Raw genomic sequence first — 17652 nt, forward strand, 5'->3', positions numbered from 1 at the left:
TCTGATGCACAAAGAATGCAATAATCATTTATTATTACTATTATTATTAATAATATTATTCCTACCATTTATCTCTTACCTTAGAAATATCAGGAATGTTAAGTCTCCTCTTCCCTGTTTTTGCTGTAGCACAGCTTGGATGCTTTAGAGGGTGGATTGGAGTCCTTCTTAACCCAGAATTATGACAAGAGAAGGGCGCTGAATTTTTAAGAAAGAGATATTTTCTCCTAAATGTATGATTTATATAGGTTCCCAAAAGCATCCCAATCTCTTAAAGAAGGGCATCGGTACTTTTCCTTTGCTTTTCAGGTCACCTTTAATTGATTTTTTTTTCCCCACTATGTACACGGTGATTGTCACATAATGTTTAGATTTTTTTTTTTTAATCCATTACTAATTTTTCACCCATGCTCTCTGGGAAACTGCAGAGCTCACTGGCATGTTGCAGTTGTGGAGAGATTATTAATGGATTAATATAAACCCAAGTGAATCTAAAAAACATAATTTCTGACAGTTGGAATATCAACTCTGATTATTTAAACAAAGGATTTCAGATACCTGCTTCATTTTTTTCACTTATTTTGTGTAGTTCATGTGATCAGTATGATAAATAATGTCAAAGTAGGATGCTCATATGAAGAAAAACTCTATTTAAATAATATTTTGATTAATTATGGGTCATATCAACCTCTTTTACCATGGGGGAAACAGGGAACAGTGGAGAGAGCTAAGACAGAAGGGAAATCCTCTGAGGTTACCTTGCACCATTCTCTCTGGCTAGAAGGGTTTTAGAGGATTTGGGTTTTGGAGTCTTAATCCCCTCCTAACTACATGGATCTTGGGGATCTATGAAGTGACTCTCCTTTCAGGCTGAACCAGCAGCCATTCTCTCCTGGTAGTGTGACTCCATGTTACTGACAGCAAATATCTCCACTCCACCTACAAAGATCAACACTCCCCACAACACATCTTTCAAGATACATAGGTCTTACACCTGCCTATCACAACATGTAGTTTACCGTTCAGTGTACTAAATGCCCCAATAACATCTATATAGGTGAAACCAACTAATCACTAGGCACAAAAGTCATAAACAAAAACACCGTATCACCTCTTGGTGAACATTTTTCACAAACCAGTCACTCTGTATCTGACCTGTCAATCCTTATCCTCAAGGGAAACCTGCATAACACTAACAAGACAAGCCTGGGAGCTTTAAATACACAACTTTGCTAGACACTAAAAATCATTGTCTTAATAAAGACACTGCATTTATGGCTTATTACAGCAATCTGTAATCCACTATTTCCCCCTCTCCCCCTCGGTCCCAAGACTACAAGTATATTAATGGGCCACTTCACCTTAAATAGTCCTTAGAATATGTGCTAACTACTTATGCTAAACTATCTGTTGGATCTTGCATTTAGCTGTGACACTCTGAGTACATTTCCCAGTCCTGAGGAAAAACTCTGTGTAGCTCAAAAGCTTGTCTCTCTCACCACCATCAGTTGGCCCAATAAAAGATATTACCTCACTCACCTTGTCTCTCTAATATCCTGGAACCAACACAGCTATAACAACACTGCATTTCCCTCTTATGTACCTCTCTAGCACCCCCAGGAGCCTGGACTGATTAACACCAGCTTCTCAGGGAGCTTCCTGTTTCCTGCTGCTTCCCTGAACCCACTTGAGGAGAACAGGCAGTCAGCTGAAGTAGTAGGAGCTAGTTAGGCCCTTAAGACGCTGCTATCTTCCCTCACTCAGGCCCTGCTACCAGCCTGCTTGTTTGTCCTCTTCAATTGAGTGTTGAGAGCCACTATAGCTGGCACAGGACAGCAGTCATGAGTGAAAGAAGAAAATGCAGCATTCAGAAAAAGAAAGAAAGCAAAGGAAGCTTTTCTATCTAAGCAGGAAGGAGCTCTCCTGAGATACATAGACACAAATGTTCACAGTGAGCCTTCCGGCTCCAGTGAGGATGTGAGTGGTGAGGAGATGCCTGATCTTCCACTTAGTCAGAGTGCAGGTGACCTGGCAGCTACTGCAGCATCCATATCTCCATCTCAAATGGATGTAACCATGCACATTCCTGAAGAAAAATGTAGATCAGAAAAGAGTGTGGTGGAGGCGCAAGAAACAGCTGCTGCTGAGTTTAGTTCCTTAAGTCTAGATGATCCAGGACTGTGAACCCACTTGAGCAGTAGCTTGAGGGACTTCCTTGTACTGCATGGGCCACAGCAAGTGAAAAACTTCATGTTCCCCAAAGACAATGAAAATGGAAGTTTCCATTCAACACATTACTGGCGTGAAATCCCCAATGGTGACAAAGTGGGGAGGCCATGGCTTATGTACTCAAAACCCCAGAATGCTACATACTGTTTTTGTTGCAAACTCTTCCAGTCCAATGTTCCAGCCACATTGGGTTCTACAGGCAAAGGACTAAAAAAATCTGGCTAGAAATCTGACATGCCATGAGAAGGCAGCAAATCACCAGAGAGCATTCCATAGGTGGAAAGAGCTTGAGACGAGACTAAGGTTAAGGCCACCATAGATGATCAGCATCAAGAGAAGATTGCATCAGAGTGTCTTTACTGGCAAAATGTTCTGAAAAGGCTCATTGCCATTGTGAGAATGCTTGCTACCCAAAACCTACCACTGCATGGCACTTCAGATCAGCTGTATGTGCCAAACAATGGAAACTTCCTTAAAATTGTGGAGCTGATGGCTGAGTTTGATGCTGTACTTCAGGAGCATCTAAGAAGAGTCACCACCCAAGAAATGTACACACACCACTACCTTGGAAAAACAGTTCAAAATGAGATCATACAGTTACTGGCAACAAAAGTCAAGCAGAAAATTGTGGCAGATCTGAAGTCAGCAGGATATTACTCTATTGTTCTGACTGCACACCTGACATTAGCCATATGGAACAAATGACTTTAATGGTACATTTTGTAACAACAGCAGAACCTAGTGAAAATGTCCCTGTAATGGTAACTGTCAGAGAACATTTTCTAGAATTTATTGACACTGATGATACTACAGGAGCTGGTATAACAAATGTGCTTCTTAAAAAGCTGGACGATATGGAAGTTGCGATAGCTGACATGAGAGGTCAGGGCTACGATAATGGTGCCAACACGAGAGGAAAGAACAGAGGACTGCAGACACAGATCCAAGAGTTAAACCCTCAAGCTTTTTTTGTCCCATGCAGTTCTCATTCATTGAAGTTGGTGGTCAGTGATGCAGCATCAGCTTCTAGTGAGGCTGCTGAATTTTTTAATGTAATTCAAAGCATCTATGTATTGTTCTCTGCATCAACTCATCGATGGCAAATTTTGAAGCAACATCTGAGAACATCCTCTCTGACCCTGAAACCACTGAGTGCCACATGATGGGAAAATGGAGGCGATAAAGCCTATCAAACACCAAATTAGGAAGATAGATGATGCCATAGTTGCCATTATGGAGGATAATGCTATGACAGGAACTGTTCATGGGAGAACAGTGTCAGAGGGAAATGGAATCACCAGAAACATACATAACTTCAAATTTCTGTGTGGCTTAGTGTTATGGCATGACCTACTGTTTGAAATAAATGTTGTAAGCAAGAGACTCCAAGATGTTGACCTTGATATATCTGTAGCAATGGAACAACTGGACAAAACAAAGTCATACCTACAGTCTTACCAGTCAGATGAGGGATTTCAAAACTTTCTGAAGAGTGCACAGAAGTTGACAGAGGAACTTCACACTGAAGCTCTTTTCCCACCCATTCAAGAATACAAGAGTCACCAAGAAGACGACGTTTTGATTACGAGGCATGGGATAATCCCGTAAGAGACCCCAAACAACAATTCAAAGTTGAATTCTTTAACCAGGTGCTAGATTGTACAATACAGTCAGTTGAAGAATGTTTCATGCAGCTCAAGGAACGCAGCAGTATATTTGGGATGTTGTATGATATTGCAAAACTCCTCACTATACCTGAAGAAGACCTACACCTGCAATGCAGGGCACTAGAGACAGTGTTGGCACATGATGACATGTGCGATATTGATGCGAGTGATTTAGGTGATGAACTGAAAGCCCTTTCAAGATACACTTCAGCAGGATGAACTCCAAAGGCTGTTCTGGAATATATGTGCACAAATAAGATAACCACCCTCTTTCCAAATGCTTTTGTTGCTCTGCGCATACTTCTAACACTTCCTGTAACAGTTGCCAGTGGAGAATGCAGCTTCTCCAAGTTGAAGTTAATAAAAACACATCTACGCTCCACAATGACACAGGAGAGGCTGGTCGGCCTTACAACCATCTCAATAGAGCATGAACTGGGCCAGACTGTGGAACTTCAGGAAGCAGTTCAAATCAAATCAAGAAGGCACAGAAAGCACCACTTTGATCATTCAATCAGATAAAAATGCTAGTGTTTACTATGCTGACAAGAAAAATTACATTTACTGTTCAGGCATTTGAAAGTTAAGTGTTACTTAAAATTTTTGAACAAGGCATTTTAAGTTGTTAGTTCTCCTTTATTGGGGTAGGTAGCAGAGCAGTACCCTGAGAGGAGTAGAACGGGAAGAAGGCAGAACTGAGACCTTTCAAAGTTTTGGCCCAAGCGAGGGGGAATGGGGGCGTCATTTGAGCTCCCGCCTCAGGTGCCAAAATGTTGTGGGCCGGCCCTGCTTAGGGGCCTAACTTCAAGAGAGAGTTCTTTGCTGAGCACCCTAGTTCAGGGCTGGAAATTCCATTAGGCAGCAGGGCACCTTGGGGGTAGGTTTACCATGCTGAATGGAGTAACATCTAAATGCCTTTATGGATCCTGGCTTAAGCTCCTATGTCAGATATCATCTAACTCCTCCAGCTCTTGAGTGGATCACTGAAACATATTCAGCCACAGATTAAATGGTTTCAGAAAGGATCAGTGCCCCCGCAACATTAGTTCCTCAAGGGATTTCTAGACGCACTGTAGCTCAGCTATCACAGAAGAAATCTGCAAAACTACCATCAGTCATCTATCAACATTTTAATAAATCACTACAGCCTTTACATTTTAACCTTCAGCAGAATCACCTTGTGGCAAGAAGGTGCTCCTCACATAAATTCATATTACTAATGTGAAGGATTTTAGGTCAGGATTCAGAATGGGAAGCGTATTATGTGATTATTTTCCTTTCTGGAATTGACCTATCCTTCATCTCTTGAAATGAATTATTTCAGTATCTCTGCGATGGCCCCTTAACAGGTCAAAGTATATCATTGGAATTAACTGTTCCAATTCCATTTTGCAGTTACACATCTATCATGATGGCAGAAGGGATGTGGCCAAAGCCCCTAGCCTTGTGGACAAATGTGAACTTCCTCCATTACTTACCGGAAGGGAGGCACAGACCAGAGGGTCTTGGATTCAGAGAGTGATTAGCCCCAGAAAATGAAATTTCGGGTAGCTTTAAATTGTGCTGAATAGAAAAGAGAGAAAATGCACTTAAATAGAGGAGCTCACAAAGTGTAGAATTAAAGCCTCTAACCGATACTGAGCCAGCCAGTATCCAACATATTTTATCTGACAACCCAACGTGGTAACATTAGACCACCACAGCACACAGATAGAAGTGTGACTTAGCAGACCATTGAACACTGTGAATTTCCCCATTAGATCACACTTAAAGAAACACCTGTTCTAAATAAATTTATGACAGTCCACTGGGATATGCTCAGTGGGTTTTTTTTTTTTTTTAACTTTCTGCAGTATTCATTTATTCTTATGAAAATAATGAAGAATACTTACTGTGACAGGGTCAGGCCAGATGGCTACAGGAGAGTGGTCCTGTTGGGATCCTAGAAGTGGGCAGGTGGAAGCCCGCCCACTGCTAAAGGACCTCCCCAGCCTAAGGGGAGGATCCACAAGGTCAGGGATCTCAATTAATTACGGGGGACAACTAAAGATATAACAGGGACAGGAGTGAGGTCACAGGGCTAAACGAAGGGAACCTGACGAGGACACCGAGCAGAGAAACCTGGACAGCACCCACTGCTGCTCAAAGGTGTCAAGGCAGCCAGCAGACGCCACCCATAGGAAATCTGCCTGGATGTGTGAGCGGAAGAAGGATCGGAAATAGGCCCGGCAGTCGCAGTGGGTTATGTGCTTTTTGTAGTTTATATTGGAATAATACTTTGAACTTGTTATGCTGCTTTTCATTCAGGAATTTAAAAGCACTGTTTAAACATTAAGCCTCATATAACATACCATGTAAGAACATAAGAACAGCCATACTGGTCAGACCAAAGGTCCATCTAGCCCATAATCCTGTTTTCCGACAATGGCCAATGCCAGGTGCCCCAGAAGCAATGAATGGAACAGGTAATCATCAAGTGATCCATTCTTTGTTGCCCATTTCCAGCTTCTGGCAAACAGAGTCTAGGAACACCATCTCTGCCCATTCTGGCTAATAGCCATTGATGGACCTATCCTCCATGAATTTATCTAGTTCTTTTTTGAACCCTGTTAGTGTCTTGGCCTTCACAAATATCCTCTGGCAAAGAGTTCTACAGGTTGACTGTGTGTTGTATGGAAAAATACTTCCTTTTGTTTGTTTTAAATCTGCTGTCTATTAATTTCATTTCATGACCCCTAGTTCTTGTTTTATGAGACGGAGTAAATAAGACTTCCTTATTTATTGTCTCCATACCAGTCACGATTTTATAGACCTCAGTCATATCCCCTCAACCCCTTTAGTCATAAGGAGCATAAATATTATAATTGCCATTTTGCAGATGGGTAAATAGGGCAAAAAAGTTTAAATGATTTGCTCAACATCATGTAATCAGCAGTAGAGCTGGGAAGATAACTCAATATCCCTGACTCCTAGGCTTTTCCCACATACCTGTTGTAGTATATATTAGTAGGGCTCCATGTCTGTCATAGAGGTCATAGAAGTCACGGATTCCATGACTTTCCATGACTTCTGCAGTGGCCAGTGTGGTTGACCCCAGGCTGCCCCAGAAGCTGGCTCAAGGGACTGCTGCTCAAGTGGCCCCAGGGACAGCCGCACTGACTGCTGCTGGAGTGGCATGCAGCCAGCTGCTGCAGTGGCCCGGCAGACAACTGCACCAGCTGCTGCTGATCGGCTCCAGGGCCAGTCGCACTGTGACTAAATCGTAGCCTTATGTATTAGTAGATACATACTACTAATTGTGGTATGTAACATATCATTTAAATCAGCTTCTGTACCAGATGACTGGAGAATCGCTAATATGATGCCAACTTTTTAAAAAAGATCCAGAGGTGATCCCAGAAATTACAGGCCGGTAAGCCTAACTTCAGCACCAGGCAAATTGGTTGAAACTGTAATAAAGAACAGAATTCTCAGACACATAGATGAACACCATTTGTTGGGGAAGAGTCAACATGGTTTTTATAAAGGGAAATCATGCTTCACCAATCTATTACAATTTATTGACGTCAACAGGCATGTGGACAAGGGTGATCCAGTGGATATAGTGTACTTAGATTTTCAGAGAACCTTGACAAGGTCCATTGACAAAAGCTCTTAAGCAAAGTAAGCTGTTATGGGATAAGAGGGAAGGTCCTCTCTTGGATCAGTAACCAGTTAAAAGATAGAAAACAAAGAGTAGGAATGGTCAGTTTTCAGAATGGAGAGAGGTAAATACAGGTATCCCCCAGTGGTGCCCTGTAGTGGGACCAGTACTATTCAGCATATTCATAAATGGTGTGGAAAAGGGGGTAAACAGTGAGATGGCAAAATTTGCAGATGGTACAAAACTACTCAAGATAGTTAAGTCCAAAGGAGACTGTGAAGAGTTACAAAGGGATGTCACAAAACTAGGTGATTTAACTACAAAATGGCAAATGAAATTCAGTGTTGATAAAGCAAAGTAATGCACATTGGAAAACAATCCCAACTATGCATATAAAATGATGGAGTCTAAATTTGCTGCTACCACTCAAGAAAGAGATCTTGGAGTCATTGTGGATAGTTCTCTGAAAACATCCACTCAATGTGCAGCGGCAGTCAAAAAAGCTAACAATGTTGAAAATCATTAGGAAAGGGATAGATAATAGGACAGAAAATATCATATTGCCTCTATATAAATCCATGGTGCACCCACATACTGAATACTGTATATAGATCTAGTTGCTCCATCACAAAAAAGATATATTGGAATTAGAAAGGTACAGAAAGGGGCAACAAAAATGACTAGGGGTACGTAACAGCTTCCATATGAGGAGAGATTAATAACACTGGGACTTTTCAGCTTGGAAAAGAGACAACAAAGGGGGACTATGGTAGAGGTATATAAAATCATGACTAGTGTGGAAAAAGTAAATAAGGAAGTGTTATTTACTCCTCTTCATAACATAAGAACTAGGGGTCACCAAATGAAATTCATAGTTAGCAGGTTTAAAACAAACAAAAGGAAGTATTTCTTCACACAATGTAGTCAACCTGTGAAATTCTTTGCCACAGGATGTTGTGAAGGCCAAGACTGTAACAGAGTTCAAAAAAGAAGTAAGTAACTTCATGGAGGATAGCTCCATCAATGGCTATTAGCCAGGATGGTCAGGAATGGTGTCCCTAGCCTCTGTTTGCCAGAAGCTGGGAATAGGCGACAGGGGCGACCTTTTCTATTCATTCCTTCTGAAGCCCCTGGGGTTAGCGTCTGTCAGAAGACAGGATAGTAGGCTAGATGGGCCATTGGTCTGACCCAGTATTGCTGTTTTTATGTACTTTGTGTTGTATGAAGTTTAGGATCGTTGAATGAAGGTGTCTGAAGAATATTTTTTACTGCTGCATGGTACTTCTAAGATTTCTCTTCTTCTGGGTTCTGATGGAGTATTGTTTATTGCCCCACCCAAGTAGTCTGACAGCTGTGTAACACCCAATTCCTCCCTCTGAGGAGCCCTACCAAGAGAGATGAGTCAGTTGGGTTTTTTTGTTTTGTTTTGTTGATGGCTAAATTCTAGAAGGAGGGTTGAGTCCCAATTGGCAATGCCTCAAAGAGCAGAATCAAAGACTTGCAGCTGAGCCAAGTTGCTTTTAGACTCTTAAATAGGTTGAGCTGTCCTTATGAAAGCCAGAGAGGAGGCGGGATATTGATTGATTCTTTCTAAGTCAGGGTAGGGAGTTCTAGAACAGAAGACCTGTTGTTTTATGTTGGTTTTTGTTTTTATACTATTGTTCAGAGTTTATGGACTATTGAGATACAGGAAGGGACAAAGGGTCAGATACTTTATTGATTTGTGTCAATCTGGTTGAACATGACTACCAAAAACAACCTAGAAACTGTAAAGAGAGATGGTTTATATTTTTTAACTTGGATCTTGACCTGTTTCTCCAGCTGTTCAGAACTTTCTCTGCCACAGAAACTTGATCCTTTGTTTCAGCCTTTGTGTTTAGCACATTTGAAAGAATGAAAAAAACTATTTCAATAAAGTTGGAATGGAAGTGCTTACTTCTGTTACTGGATTCTGTTAATATAAGTGAAATAAATTCATCTATTTTATTCTATATACTCAGAGCAGGAATTCCTGAAACCACACTAAGAATGCTATTAACTCTTTTGTAGAAAACATTTTATTGAATAAACCACATTAAGGAAACAATAAAGAAATATGAGTAAAACTATAATTATCTGGATCCCCTTTTTGGTAGGAAAGAGACATTAAAGCATTTGATAACTGCATCTTCAGATCAAATTATGCATTCTATGTAAATCTGAGGAACACCCAAAATTCAGATAATCAGTGATTTGGATTCACTAGCATTAAATTTGAAATATAAACACTTCCCAAATACAGACTTTTAACTTTCATATTGTGACGGGTTGGATCACAGAAACCCCCTTGGGAACTGCCAAGTGATGTGCCAAGACTACTTCTGCCCCTGCTTTCCCTACCAGCTCGGGACCCCAGTACCCTGTCTTGCTGAGCCAGACACGCCAGTCTGCTCCAACACAGACCCAGGATCTGAATTACTTACTCCAAAGCTACAGACTTAACTGAAAGCAGCTTACAGAAGTGTTCTTGTCTTTAACACTCAGATGCCCAACTGTCAATGGGGTGTAAACCCATATAAATCCATTTTACCCTGTATAAATCTTCTATAGGGTAAACTCATAAATTGTTCACCCTCTATAACACTGATAGAGAGATATGAACAGCTGTTTGCCCCACCCCCAGGTATTAACACATACTCTGAGTTAATTAATAAGTAAAAAGTGATTTTATTAAATACAGAAAGTAGGATTTAAGTGGTTTCAAGTAGTAACAGACAGAACAAAGTGAATTATCAAGTAAAATAAACTAGAACACGTAAGTCTATGTCTAAGAAACTTAATACAAATAACACATCACCAATTCCAGTAAGCTTCCTTTTACAGACTAGACTCCTGCTAGTCTGGGTCCAGCAATCACTCACACGCCTGTTGTTACTGTCCTTTGTTCCAGTTTCTTTCAGGTATCTTTGGGGGTGGAGAGGCGGCTATCTCTTTAGCCAGCTGGAGACAAAATGGAGGGGTCTCCCACAGGCTTAAATAGACTTTCTCTTGTGGGTGGAGACTCCCTCCTCTCTCCTATGCAAAGTACATCTCCAAGATGGAGTTCTGGAGTCACCTGGACAAGTCACATGTTCATGCATGACTCACAGTTTTTACAGGCAGAAGCCATTGCCCACATGGTATGTTGAATGTCTCCCGGAAGACTTCTTATGTGGATTGGAGCATTCCAAGATGCATTGTTCCTTAAGTGCTTCTTGATTGGGCACTTAACTTTGTGAATTCCTTTCTCCAGGAACTGACCAAATGCTCTATTAAAGTTATTTAGAAATCAAGCCAGTACACGGCCAATATTCGTAACTTTGAATACAAAAATGATACATACATACAAATAGGATTAATAGATTCAGTAAATCATAACCTTTACATAGATATGTTACATGGCATATGTAGCACAGAACATATTCCAGTTATGTCATATATAGTCATAAGCATATTTCCACAAAGACTTATGGGGGGGGGGGGCGCTGACACACGTTTCACCTAGGGCTTTGGCAGCCAAATTTCAAAACATTAATCTTTAGGTTGAGCAGGCCCTTAAACCTTCAAAAGCAGATGTGGGGATTTGTTCTCTGGAAGGATTGAAGATGATTCTTGGGGTGGAAACTCTACTGCTTCTCCTACCAGTTTGCCATGTTTGCAGTCGTGCCATCATCATGTCAAGTTAGACAGTAAAGAATTAGGGGCATCTTAACAGAAAGTCATGTTTTCCTTTCTTTGCTTTGTTTCTTACCTTCAGCAATTCAAAATAGTGTGTATGTGTCGAGAGGGGGAGAGGTGAAGGGGGAAGTATTTAGATTGCCCAGTCTTCTTCTATGACAATAAATGTTCCCTCCTTCACCCATCTTCCTTTGTTATAATTTGTACTTGATATAAAATCAAACTTATATTTAGATGATACAAGTCCAGGAAACCCTGCCTTAAATTCTTTATTTAATGCCACTAAACTCCTCATCCAGCGTATGTATTTCACTCTCTCCTATAATTTTCTTGTGGTTTGCATTATCATATCTTACATGTGACATCTGAAGTGCTTTATTCATCATCTCAGAGGCCTTCCTTTCCTCATTTCAATCTTATAATTTTGCAAATACATCACTGTTTAAAGGACCAATTATATTGAAAAATATGGACGTCCTGCAGAGATTTCAGAAAGAAGCATGGAACATGCCTATTACAGTTTCAAATTCTAATTTTTGTGAGATTAAATGGTAAAGGTTGTGACTTTGTTTTGAAGAGTAAGACGTCTCCCCCTCACCCCCCAACCTAGATTCATGTAAGGTCTGTGTATGTCTGATTTAAGAATTCAATGCAAGCACCTAAAAAGTTAACACTTTTTAAACACGTCAGCAATCTAAAGATCTACAATATTTTTTTTAATAAAAAGAGAGAGAGAATAAGAGAGAACCAGTTTCAAATAAGTATCCCATTTCCAATAATCTTTTTAGATGTTATTTCTTCCATAGTTGAGAGGATGACCTGTTGTGATTACTATATAAAGAGAGTAAGTAAAATGCTAAATGTGCCAATATTTAGAAGGCAAAAATACCAGCGGTTTTGTAGTTAATAGTATGCTCTGTGGAAAACCATGTGTTTTTGCATGGTCAAAGAATTATGTTCCCTAAGATTTCTGAGGGTCATAGCAGAACAATGTCAGAATATTCTTTATAGCTAACATATATCTTACTGTAAGCCCAGTACAATTAAAGAAAGTATTGTTTCTTGGAGTGTAGATGCTTCCATCAGACATAAATTCTGGTCTTCAGCAATATGTCTACATCTGGTCAATTTTTCCCTCGACCTGAGCTCATGTTCATAATTTTCTAGATTAAAAATTACCTATTTATTAACCTTGGTGGGTCAGTTTTAGTTTTTGATACTACTTTGCAGCCTACAGTGGAGAAAATAACAAACTCCTTTTCTTTTACACCTTGGTATCCTATTTGTAGCATTCAGCTATATTTATCAGGTCTGCTGAGGTTCACATTGATTCTACTTAGACTCATGCCTGTGTCCCAGGTTTCAGAGGAAATTCAGATTGTTAGGGAATTGATCCACATTATAAAGCAAGGTTCTGATCTTGCAAAGATTTAAGCACAGGCTCAAGTTTTTGTAGGATTGGGCTCTAAGTGTGGTCCACAGGTGATTCAAGCTGTATTACATGATATATTTAAAACTAAATTTAAAAAATACTAAAAAAGCATAATTTACAGAAGAATCCTGCTCTGTAGAACTGGATAACCCACAAGATCTTTTTCCATCTTCGGTGAACATGGCAATGCACAGATGCAAGACATCTGCTATACACTATAACACCAAAGCTGAGTCGAGTGACGTCACAAGAAAGTTATCTTGCCACTGTTATGCCCTCTCACACTGTCACCCAAACAAACCAGGGTTCAATTATGGCAAATGAGTAGAGAACAACCCTGTAGCCTGTGCGCTCCAGCTCACACCAGTTGAGCACTTACTACCCAGTGCATATCAGACCTGGACTATATGATGTTGTCTTAATTGATTCCACACTGGAGTTGGCAGTTCTAGAGATGCAATAATCCAGTGGGGCTACACTTTTGGCCCCAATACCCGTAACTGTGGCACAGATCCTCAAAATATAAAATATCTCCTGCAATGTCAATTCCTTGAGCATGAATGCTCTTCCAGTAACCTGGCATAGTGAAATGATCAGGCTATTGCATGTGCATGGATGTGGCAGGAAACAGTATGAGGACACAAGAAAATCTTTGCATTCTGCAAAATAACTTTGGAGTTTTTCTGAGCTATTATGGAAAATTACTACAATAACATGGTTTATGTATATAAATAAGTGTGAATACAATAACTCTTTGTTCTTGGTCCTGTGGGATTTTCTATTCATAGACTCATAGACTTTAAGGTCAGAAGGGACTATTATGATCTTCTAGTCTGACCTCCTGCACAACGTAGGCCACAGAATCTCACCCACCTACTCCTGTAACAAACCCCTGACCTATGTCTGAACTATTGAAGTCCTCAACTTAAAAGACTTCAAGGTGCAGAGAATCCTCCAACCTGTGCCCCACACTGCAGAGGAAGGCGAAAAACTCCTTTTAAATCTCCAAATTAAGGTTGTCTTCTGTTATGTTATGATAGCTCTAGCTATTCCAGAAATACCTAGTCAGTAGCTGAATGAAGAATGTTGGTTTAATACAGGGCTGGCTCTACCATTTTTGCTGCCCCAAGCAAAAAAAAAAAAAAACAGCTGCTCAGACTGCCAAAGCAACAACAACAACAACAAAAAGCCACCCGGACTTTGCCGCCCCAAGAATGGACGGAATGCTGCCCCTTAGCATGTGCCACCCCTGGCACCTGCTTCCTCTGCTGGTGCCTAGAGCCGGCCCTGGTTTAATAAAAGGAAAAAGGACGTCTTTCACTCACTTCAAGAGGTTAGAATGGAGGTAGAGAACTAAGTGTGAGCAGAGCACTTTGCTCAGCAATATGTCAAAGAAAATAGAGCTTTAGCTAACCAATCTGTAATGGGTTGAAAACTGGAAAGGGAAATTCTCTCTATGAAATATACACTATCATCATATGTATTGGGGGTAGCTGTGTTAGTCTGTATCCACAAAAACAATGAGGAGTCCGGTGGCACCTTAATGACTAACAGATTTATTGGGCATAAGCTTTCGTGGGCACTTAGAGCCACTTTTTGATATTACTCATACTAGTGTAAAATTGGAATAATTCTGTTGATTTAAAGAGAGCAACTCCAGATTTGCACATATGTAAATGACATCAGAATACAGTCCTTTATCTCTTGAAGAAATAATAAATGAATACATGAATAGCCTGAGACAAGGGCTTTAACATATTTCTCTCTTTCCCTATTACAAAAATGGGTTCAATAATAATAGTCACCGTTGTCACAAGGTGGTTGAGAAACATGGATTGTGGATTTTAGCTCTGACTTAATAGATTGTCATTTGACTGAATTGAATTCTCTGCTCACACTTCTGAGCTCTGATTGGCTGCTTTAAATCCCTCTGCATTTACTGGCTGTATTCATAGTTTGGAAGAATCCTTGATGAAAAAAACATGTTAAATAGGTAAAGCACGTTAAAACCCCTTTTCAGCCTAATTCATGTTTTCCTGGTTCAGTAACAGCTAGGTATTAGGTTGTGACTTTTGTTCTTTAGGGACCTAACCATTTGGTGACAATAAACAAGATTTGATATTGGCTCTAGCACACAGAAATTGCATGATCTCAGTGTGAATGGCTGGGAAAATTACAATGTTGGAAAATATTTCTGGGATAATCTGTTGTGCAACTTTCTTTCAGACTACCTAGAAAACTGCATCACTCTTGGACTTCCAACCCAAACATATATGCTCATCAGTAGAAAGTTGTGTAAATTCAGGTCACATAACTGTTCATTAGCCAGGAAAAAGTAGTTGGAATCTTAATATAGGCTATGCTGAAACATCATGGACAAATATTAAGCTAGCTATTGGTTGAAGACTGAACATATGATTGAGCAGTGCAACTCTGGAAATACCTTCCTCAATCAGATGTATATGGCAATATGTTTACTGCAGCTAGAGGAAGATACATATTGAATTCTGCTGCTTTTTTGTCACACACAGATCTGTCAACAGTAGGAGACAATTGTTTGAGAATCTCCCCAGCAGTAGGATTTTGATGTAGAAGAGAGCTAGTCTTAACTTCCTTTGTCAATCAGTATATGGAGCTAATATTTAGTTATCAGACCTTAAACTGTATTTATGAGATGAAAAATGTTTAGACTCAACCCTTTTATTATAAATGGTTGACACTTTCTAAACCTATTCCATACATTCCAAGCTAATGCAGTGAAGACAAAAGAGGAGGCTTCTATCTTGTGTGATAGCAATAACTACACTGCTGAAGAATGTGTGCTCAGCAAAAACATCTCCCATGATGAATAAACAACTCATGCATGAGCAGTGCTGCCACCAGATCTTCAGGAGTTGTTTATTGCCTAGTATGTACTTCCCATGATAAAGTTACTGCTCAAATAAATTATAGTTTTGCAAAATAACTGACAGTCACATATTAATAAGTGATGTGTCACATGCAGGTGTTTAAATTTTGAATCAATTTTGAGCCTAAATTTAATAACCAAAAAGTGTGCGTGCAAATAGGACATAAAATTTTTCTGCTAGTTCTGATGGATCAGACCAAATTTACCTAAGGAATTTTCATTACAGGTCCTTGAATATTCTTCTTTACCAAATTGCTATTATTTAGGCTTTTGCCAAAGGCAGAGAAATATTCTTGAGATTTGAAAGGTGATTTTTTATTAAAAAGCTGATATAGATCTTCTTATGATTGTCTTATGGTATAATTTGTGTAAGACCTTTCTATGACCCTTTGAAAATCTTCCGCATTGTTAGGACACAAGGTGATGAATACAGCCCCCACAGCTTGCAATTTAGAGGAATTAATAATTGCAGCAAACTATCCTTGCTCCTCAGTGACCAAAAACTACTTTGTGATTTCCAAAAATTAAACAAGCTTTCAGGCAGTAGCAGGCTTATAAGCGATAAGTGAAAAAACTTTGATCATATCTGAAAGGAATTAACCTTGATTTGTTTGAGTTCCAAAATTCCAGGTACAGTACATTGTGTTCTTTACCAAAGTAATGTCATTTCCTCTAGATTGCAATTGAAAAATGTCATTGTGTACCTCCTCCCACCATCCAAAAAGACAGAGACGAACATTAGCTTGGGGGGGGGGGGGGAACTATCATTCTTATGCACATTTTCTTTCATTATAGTAGCTCATCTACAAATTCTCTTCTCTTGATGTATAGTAAAAACCTGCTGTGGGTTTGTTTGTTTTTTTAAAAATCTACAGTTGTTCTGATTTCTGTGAGTGCTGCATTTGACTGTTTGTGCTTGCACAGGGTTAGTGAGCGAGAAGCTGAATTGGAAGCAGCTCTAAGGCTGCTGCAACAGTTCTACCTGGATCTGGAAAAGTTCCTTGCCTGGCTTACAGAAGCAGAGACAACTGCCAATGTCCTGCAGGATGCTACACACAAGGAAAGGATACTAGAGGACACGAAAGAGGTTCGGGAGCTCATGAAACAGTGGCAGGTAAGTCAAGTGCTTTAGCTATATAGACCTTCATGGATGCAAGATAATGATTTCTTTGTGCTTGTGCGTGCTGTTTAGCTTATTTTAAACTGAAATGAAATTGAAAATAATATTGGTTGTGGTACCGATCTTTAATTGTTGCTTTGAGGAATTCCTTTAAAAATTGGGTGACACACATTCTGATTCTGTTTAACATCCTGGTCTTTCAGTGACTGAGTCATTTAGTCACGGAAGGAGATACTGTGTGTTTTGAAGAACAACTTAAAACAAACAGAAATAAACTTTGCTGAAACAGATATTTAGATTTTTATATTGCAGAAAAATTAATTATGGTACTGATGCAGAGTCTTAAAATAAGAGTTATTGACATATGAGTGTTTGTTATGCATTTCTGATATTTATAGCAGTCCTGTATATATCGTGTTTAGTTTATTCTCTGTTGTTTAACTAAATTAGTTTTGCTCCATTACTTTCAAATACTTCAAAAATATTAATCTGGCACTTGGCTGATTTTTGTTAACGTGCTCAGTTGGAATAAAAGAAGATGACCTGTCAAAGTTAATGACCATACAATTTTCAGACAATTGTTTTCCCTAGATAAAAAAAAAATAGCTTTCTCTACCTTTAATGTTAAGAAAGAGAGGATGGCATGTTTTCTTGTGGTTTTTTTAAGAGTCTTGATAAGAAAAAGGCATTTATATTTGCATTGTGCTCTCAATAGGGATGTGTGTTCACAGATTTGTTAAATTATTGTGATGCATATAAGGCAGAGCTGTATTGTAAAATGTACTTAAAGTGCTTTAGCTTCACCTTGGTAATAATAAATTCACCCACATCCAAATCTGGAAACTCCAGAGTCTGGAGATGATAATTTTCAAATGTGAATTAATTGAAAATTACAGAGATTGTGTTCCATAAATAACATTAGGTTAGAGATAGTGTTACCTTTTTTCTCAAATGCAC

The 17652-nt window shown here is 39.5% G+C and overlaps 1 protein-coding gene across 11 annotated transcripts in view; it reads left to right on the forward strand.

Moving 5' to 3' along the window:
- The window catches only part of DMD (dystrophin), a 1855422-nt gene that overhangs the window by 1440844 nt on the left and 396926 nt on the right, over positions 1-17652 (forward strand). For all 11 annotated transcript variants that reach the window (XM_034754682.1, XM_034754655.1, XM_034754674.1 and 8 more), the window contains one exon: positions 16500-16689. In XM_034754682.1, the coding sequence (XP_034610573.1) occupies positions 16500-16689 (190 nt within the window). The remainder of the gene's footprint in view (positions 1-16499; positions 16690-17652) is intronic.

Source organism: Trachemys scripta, chromosome 1, assembly GCF_013100865.1.
Source record: "Trachemys scripta elegans isolate TJP31775 chromosome 1, CAS_Tse_1.0, whole genome shotgun sequence".
Classification (NCBI taxonomy): Eukaryota; Metazoa; Chordata; order Testudines; family Emydidae; genus Trachemys; species Trachemys scripta.